We start from the raw sequence: 7,867 nt of genomic DNA, 5'->3' as shown, positions 1-7,867 counted from the left end.
ATATGAAGTGATCCTATGTGAATACCTATGGAACCCAAGGTTCAATATACTAGTCAATACATGGTGTATTGTATTGGATTTTCTGAAATACCAACTTAAATATCTGAGAATAGGAGCTGTTTTGAATCTTTTGATGGTGCAATGCAATTTACAGAAATTAAATTTATAATTTATTCATAGAATCCCTATTACTTGACCCCAAAAGTCTACCACATTGGTTTGCATTAAAGAAAAAAAAAGTCTACCACATTGGTAGATATGGAAGAAATGGAAGGGAGGTGCTTCAAAATCTTCCGTGCTAAAATTTAGCAAAGTTCGAAAGACAAAATCCTACTGTTTTATTTTGCGTAGTCAAATTCAGTCAAATAGTTAGCTACATGGTTGTAACTTTGTAAGTTGCTGGGCTTCCCCAACTGTTGCCAGTCTTCCCTGTTTGGACTGGTAGGATTTGCAGATGGAAATGGAATTGATTCCCTTTTATTCTGTTTCCACTGTTTTAATTTGTTAGATGAGAGGGGAATCTGAAAAAGCTGGATAACAAAGGACAATGTCCACCAACTTGTGCAAATTTGAAATCCTTGTGGGAATGCCATTTTGAAATTCCTCTCTTGGAAGAACTAAAATCTGATGAATTCATACTCATTTCTGCATATTGAACCAAACATAGTTCAAGTCTTATGATTGGTGAACTCACATTTGAGAAATATCATATTGCACTTGCGTGCTATATTGCTATTTGATTTCTGACAAAAGGTTTGTATTTTTCAATTCATGTGTAAATAATGCAATGGTCAAACATGCGCAGAAGAACAAAACATTTCTAATCTAATAATAAATAAATGAGTTATAGGAATAAGAAACTTCATGAGTATGGCATGATCACATTGACAACTAGATGAAAATTGCTTCCTTCTGTAGTTTCATACTCCTAGTAAGAGACAAGAAGACATGGTACAAGTTTGGAGCCCAAAAGGTACCAAGGGAGAAGAAATTAGATATTCTCCCTCCAAAATTGAACAAGACAGAACAAGACCAAATGGATAGGCAATTAGCATTTACTAGCATTATATATCAAATTCAATACATTGACACTTACAAAGAATGCAATTTCAGAAGTGAAACTAACATCTAACAAGATAGTAATTTCTTGAGATTGTGTGGCAGTGTTTTATCCAAAATGAAATGAATTCCCAGCTAAAAGAAATGTCTCCTTCCAACCAAGTCTACCAAATGCAGCTACTGAAACCTACCTATTGATGGATAAAAGATCCAATTAGACTTAACTTTTGAACCAATGCTTCCACGCCTAAATAAGAAAAAAAAAAAGGTTCAAAAATTGTTTCTGATATAAACAGAGAGTCACAGTGAAATGAAGAAACCAATGAATTAGTAACACACCGTCAGCCCTGAGATGCTTCTTGCAACAATCCCTCGCATCTTTACGAGGAAATATCTCCTATAGCTCCTTGACCTGCCAATTACCACCAAGATTCATATAAATCACAGGAAACCCTGAATTTATGTACACTTTACTCTTCCATTTAGATATGTTAAGGCAATTAATTCACCACTAGGTCAAGATGAGCAAACATTTGATCTATTCTTATCCAAATCCTTAATGGTGATCAAACAAAAGCCAAGCAGGCATTGATCTAATAAGCTAAAATTTTCACTTCAAAGAGAAAGCATGGTTGTGTGTCTTAAAACAAACCAAATCTGCTGAAAATAGGCAGACAGCATGTAATAGAAAATAAACTAATTCTTTCCACAACTGGGACATCTGATCATCATAATCAAAATGAGGACAAGAACCTCTTCAGGTTTTATGTATTTTGGGAAGGTTTTTCTCTTTGTTTGTTTGTAGATAGGACCCACCACTTGATGTAGAAAGTCATTTTAGACCATCCTTTGCATTGCCTAGAAAAAGAGGAAAGTTAAGGTGGTGATAAACAATGGAAGTAGTGTGTGGGTGATATTGGAAGGGGGGAATCTTAGAATATGCAATGATATAAAATGGTCAAAGGACACTTCATGTGAAACATCTCAATCAAAGTGGTGCATTGGATCAAAACTCTAGAAGCCTTTGCCCACTTTTCCACAAATTATATCCATGGGAGCTGGCAGTATGTAGCATACTCATCTAAAAGAATCCTCTCCTTTAGTGCAGTGGAGTCCTATCCATAAGCAAAATAAATTGAATTTTGATGGGTGCAGTATGGGTAAATATGGACTTATCTGGCATTGGTGGAGTATTTAGAAGCAGTCAAGGTTCAATAATAGCCATATGTATTCAGGCCCCATAGGCATTGGAAACTCTACAAGAAGTGTCTGCAATACTATGGGGACTGAGGTTTAGCATATCACTTCATATCAGTAATTCAATGGTGTGGAGGGGGATTTTAGAGTGGTAGTGAGATGGCTGAGAAACTCTAGTGAGCACTTGTGGCAGTCTAGAAATGCGACAAGGTAAATAAAGCAGCTAGAAAAGGACATCACCTATTCAAGGATTAGAAGATCAGAAAATTCTTTAGCTGATATAATGGTTAAACAAGGGGTGGATAGGCTCAAATGTTTTGGAAACACTTGTAAGATGACCTTTTGTATTCATAAAGAAGGAAATGGTTAGGTAGCAGATGCTAACCTACATCCTTGGCTGCCCAGAATTGTTGATATTTCTTCTTTCAATTATAATCAATATAATTTTTACCTGTTACTGACCTAAAAAGTTAAAATAAAATAAGAACCACCTCATTTTTTTCTCCTAATTGTTCAATCACAATATGAGTTAGTAGAGAGGAATCAAAGCCTTTTTGCATGTGCAGAAGTAAAAGCTTCAATCTTCCACAAATGTTTTGGAAACACTTGTAAATAAAGCAGCTAGAAAAGGACATCACCTATTCAAGGATTAGAAGATCAGAAAATTCTTTAACTGATATAATGGTTAAACAAGGGGTGGATAGGCTCAAATGTTTTGGAAACACTTGTAAGATGACCTTTTGTATTCATAAAGAAGGAAATGGTTAGGTAGCAGATGCTAACCTACATCCTTGGCTGCCCAGAATTGTTGATATTTCTTCTTTCAATTATAATCAATATAATTTTTACCTGTTACTGACCTAAAAAGTTAAAATAAAATAAGAACCACCTCATTTTTTTCTCCTAATTGTTCAATCACAATATGAGTTAGTAGAGAGGAATCAAAGCCTTTTTGCATGTGCAGAAGTAAAAGCTTCAATCTTCCACAAGTTTCAGACCAGGACAAAGATAGGTGCATCCTGGCCATTATTCTTTGCATGGTGTGGCAGAAAAGGTATCTGGCTCAACAATTTTCTTTCTCCCAAAATCCATAATTTTATGTAGCATCTTGGAGGAGAGAAACTCCAAAACTAGGGAATATGCAACACTTGTTTGCGGTTTTATGGGCTAGGTCTTTGACATCCAATATGAACACTTCATTTAATAGGACCCAAGGATCGGCAAATCTCTAGCTAGGGAAGGGCTGAGAGTAAGGACTTGTATTGGGGGCCTGCCTTAGGGGGTCAAGCTGCTTAGACTTGTGTACTTTTGGGATTTGTTTATCGACATGAGGTAACATTCTGTGTAGCTGTTTCCCATTTGTACTTCTTTTCTGATTTTATAATTAGTTATGCTTTCTGTAATCTGCCAATGATCAAATGAAAAGTTATTGTGCTAACCAAGAGATATATTAAAAAATGAATAATGAAGGATAATTATCATAATTGCTTACCATGAAGATCAGATTTAAATCCACAATTGGTCAAATGCTTTGCAAGGGTCTCTCCTAACCGTTGTTGCCAGTTCTCTGTAACTTTGACTTCAGCAACAGGCCACACAATTGCTGTCTCTGATGCAAGATTGACACTGGCAGAAGATACCTGTGGCTGGTCATACATAACATCACTATGTTAATGTTGAAGTGCAGCAGAATTTATGTAGAAACATTTAGCATGAAAGTAATGGGTAGATAAAACTTTAAAGCCTAAATCACTTAAAAATATTATACCATCAGCTATAGGGTAATCACTTTCATAGATATTCATAGTTTGGCTGCCACCAAAAGTATGAAAGCTTCCAATTTATCCGATTGAATGTCAGAAGCCAAGTATCAACAAAAGCAGCAACAAACAAACAAACACCAGGAGGACTAATCCTACACATCTAGGCCTCATAAATCCACAACTAACAATTTGCAAGGTGTTTTTGGATGGATGATTCCATATATGCAACAACTATTCTGCATGAGGATAAAATGTTGGCCATCTAGCATAAGCTCTTTCTTTCCTTTATAGAGAAAAGACAGCAGTGATTTATTATATTTCAAAGTTGAAGATGCACATGAGAGGATGTATAGTTATGCATATGTATAGATGAGCTAATTCTTTCCCTCCAAGGTCTTAGATTATATTAAATTGTCTCTCTAGAGTTTGAGAGGAATCCATATTCAAGGATTCTAGGTAGTCATTAGTAGATTCAGGTCCATGGAGGCCTAGTCACTACATCTGACAGATGAGATCCTTGGCTTCCGGACTGAAGCCCTCAATCTGTTCCAAGAACCAGAAGTTTTGCTGCTGATCATCTTGCTATATGGAGTGTGGGGAAATCACTTCTCTTGTTAATTGATTTTTCTTACACAGGTTCTGAATTTTTGTAGGTGGCGCCTCTAATTCCTTGTGTGGGATTTGGGTGGCCCTAGTTTCATCTTTAGGCTAAATATTTTCTTAACAGTCATCTTTTAAGTTAAAATATTAGTTGTATGTCTACTATCTTCCTTCAATCTCTTAGATAGGAGGATTCAATTATGAAATTTAATGATGGAATAAAATTAGGAGGTAACAAGTACCACAACCCATAAAAGGAAATAAGAGCAATGAGCTTAAAAGGCCAACAACTAAATGATAAGAAAACAAAGTTACAGTGTAGAAGAATCTCTGCAGTACATTTGTTGCATGGAAAGGTACCTGCCACAGAATAACAAAATTCTATTAACCCTTCCATGGAAAGGCTATCTGCCAACGCATTGGTTGACCTTGGGATCCAATTAAACAAGATGTTCATTATGGATCCCAAGGCTCTTGCCTCACCAAGTAAATTCTCCAGCTTTCAGGGACCATCTAAACCATCATGCAGCCAACCAATAACAACCAATGTCTCCATCCACCTCAACTCTGTTCTCAACTTCTCCCTCTTTTAAATCAAGTCTTTTATAGTTAACAATCAATAAAATGCCACAAGTTAAGCTATATTATATATGAGTCTTTTATCAATATCAGTAAGCAGAATTTCATTAAAAATATGGAGAACCAAGACATATATCACAACTCATAGCTGATCAAAGTTTAACTACTTGAGTGCTTACAATTACCTTATGTGCATTTCTCTTCCTAGGCCTGGGGTTCCCAAACCAAGCCTGTCTTTTCTACTTGCTCTTGCAAATGAGTCGGCAAAGTTATTGGTAGATCTTGGGGTCCAATTGAACATTTGAACCAGCAGTTCATATTATTTATCAAGTCCTTTGCTTCTCTAACAATATGTCTTAAGGGTCCAAGCCTCCAAGCACCAGAAGCTGTGGAAGTGAACCATGAAATGACTACTTGGCAGTCCCATTCAACAATTAAATTGAACAAGTTTGAAGAAAGGGCCAATCTTAGACCTTGCAAAAGAGCAAGCATCAGCTCTTAACAAATTTCCTTCTCACAAGACCTAAGAAGCCTAGCAATATGATTCCAATTTTATTCCATATCACACCCCTATTCCTGTTTTTCCAGGATAACCATAGAAGCAGCCATCAAATATTAATTTGTGGAACCCCAATTCAGGGGCAACCCATGCATGATCTATATGTTGGTTTCTTTGAGCAAAGCCAACCACTGTAACCACACCCACTGGCACTCCTTCAAGTCCTTCCCTTGTTAATACCCAGTGGACCAGTGCTACCTTAATAAATAAGGATAGTCAAGTCTTCCATTGGCTCCTTGTTACCAAAGATTCTTGAGCTTTTTTTTTTCACCCTAGATGCTCCATATCACGGCTGCCCTTGTACAGCATCCAAGTATTTTACTTTTTTTTTTTTGGTGTATTGCAATCACTGGGGAGGAAAATAATTCAATCACTTCATTTGGAAGATTTCCAGATTGCCCAAAAAGAGAAAGAAATGATTCCAAACCTTTACAACAAAGAGGCAGGCGAGAAAAAGATGATTAGCACTTTCACCATTTCAAACCTTAGGATTTTTTTTTTCTTTTTGTATTTCAGGTAATAGTTTTGAAAACTTTCTAGCCATATAGTCTCAGGTGTGCTAATTCGGAATTTGATACTCTGTCTAAAGAGTGCCTTCTGGTTATGCTTATCATCAGTGAGGTTTCCCAGAAATTTGTTTTCCAAAAAAAGAGAACTTAACTCTGCGCTGTATATTTTCTAGCTCCAAGCACAATTAGAGAATTAAAAGCTACCATGCTAAAGAAGCAAAATAAATTGTAACAAGCAAAAAAGATACAGTTTACAACGTCTTCATTTGAATAAAAAAAGACGAAAAAAAGTAGGACTTACTTGGCTTTCTAATATTCTTTTCACGCTTGCTGCACATCCTCCACAAGTCATTCCCTGCAATTGCAAAATTAGATATACATAGATAAGCATATAATAAATGCTATATATACAGTGCATTTATTCTTCAAAAATAATAACAAGGTTAAAAAACTTAAGATAGATGAGCATGACTTACTCCAACGTGAAGGATTATTACATCGGAAGACAAGGTCGAAACCTCTTCGGAGTCTCCCCCAATAGATTTTGACTTGGTTTCTCCGTTGTTTGATCCATCACCGCCGTCGCCACCCCCACCTCCGTTACCTTCATTGGTATCATCTCCGCTTCCACCGGAAGCAAACGAAGCAGTAGAGCTCGATATACAGGCCATACGAGACGATATCGGAGCCGCTAGATGCAAATTCCGAAGATAAGTTCCAGGCGAATAGATTGGAACGAACTGACTTGACCTCTGAAAATTGCCATCATAGATGCATCTGATTCTACCGGATGAAAAACGTTTCTGAATGCTTGGACTTAGAGTTCGTGATAAGTGGTGGTGGAGGCTACAGATGACGAGGTTATGGGAAGAAGAAATGGATTTGGATAAGGTGAAGAGAGTTGTTCCAGAAACTGTGGATTCCATTAGAGCAGGCTTCTGAGGAGATGAACTGGAACCAATCTTACTCTAATCTGTATTGATCAGTATGTGCCTCTCTCCGCTTTCAGATTGCGAGCATTTTCTGGTTAAATTAAAGACTACGACGCGGGAGTAGGTGCTAAGATGGGCTCTGGAATTACTCAAGAGCCCCTCTTGGGTCTTGGCAATGGCAGGAATGAAATGTGCTCACCAATCGTGAAATTTGTGGTTCTCGGCCATCAATTACGACCGTTGACTTGGGGCCGTTAGATAACGGCTGAAGTTGCTGAATTTAAATACTTATTACTTTGTTTTCTCGTTATTAAAATGGTTTTCAACGATGTGGTGAGCCATTTATTCGGATTAATCGAATTGGAATCAACGATGAGGTTTCATATCACATTAATGATGAGGTTTTAAAGATGAGATTTCACATCACTAATAAATTTATGGTTCCTGTAAACGTAGAGAGTTCGCGCCCCACAACCTTCGACAGCGTATCCTCGCCTTGTATTCCTGCTCTTCACACGGTGGATATGCTTGTGAGGCGCTCATTTGTGAGGAGCAGATCCTATCACATCATCAGGAGATGTTTCCAGTATATGGGGGAGATATATTGTGAGGCCTTGTGGAGCGCAGATCTGAACTCAAATGCAGATCCCATGCATTTAAAAACTCACA

At 37.2% G+C, this 7,867-nt stretch overlaps 1 protein-coding gene across 2 annotated transcripts; it reads right to left on the bottom strand.

Annotated features, from left to right (window-relative positions):
* Positions 1-1,039: 1,039 nt before the first annotated feature.
* Positions 1,040-7,431, bottom strand: LOC148876772 (copper-transporting ATPase PAA1, chloroplastic-like). 2 transcript variants are annotated; one of them, XM_088969047.1, is made up of 5 exons: positions 6,743-7,431; positions 6,568-6,621; positions 3,749-3,902; positions 1,399-1,471; positions 1,040-1,250 (listed from the first exon to the last, which is right to left on the bottom strand). In XM_088969047.1, exons 1-4 carry the CDS (start codon positions 7,190-7,192, stop codon positions 1,440-1,442), a joined length of 690 nt encoding a protein of 229 aa, XP_088825173.1. In that variant the 5' UTR covers positions 7,193-7,431; the 3' UTR covers positions 1,040-1,250; positions 1,399-1,439. The 2 variants fall into 2 exon arrangements, with proteins under 2 accessions (XP_088825173.1, XP_088825166.1); XM_088969040.1 differs by having other exon boundaries at positions 1,040-1,306; positions 6,743-7,410.
* Between the last annotated feature and the right edge of the window lie 436 nt (positions 7,432-7,867).

Source organism: Nelumbo lutea, chromosome 1, assembly GCF_056320005.1.
Source record: "Nelumbo lutea isolate HS-2025 chromosome 1, American lotus-T2T, whole genome shotgun sequence".
NCBI classification, from domain to species: Eukaryota; Viridiplantae; Streptophyta; class Magnoliopsida; order Proteales; family Nelumbonaceae; genus Nelumbo; species Nelumbo lutea.
The sequence above is the reverse complement of the archived record's forward strand: the minus strand, read 5'-3'. Positions and strand labels throughout refer to the sequence as shown.

Coding starts and splice junctions, on each gene's coding strand:
- LOC148876772 (XM_088969047.1), bottom strand. CDS start 7,192: ATGGAATCCACAGTTTCTGGAACAACTCTCTTCACCTTATCCAAATCC. Junction 6,622..6,742: donor TAATAATCCTTCACGTTGGA/GTAAGTCATGCT, acceptor TTGCAATTGCAG/GGAATGACTTGTGGAGGATG. Junction 1,472..3,748: donor ATTTAAATCTGATCTTCATG/GTAAGCAATTAT, acceptor GGTAATTGGCAG/GTCAAGGAGCTATAGGAGAT.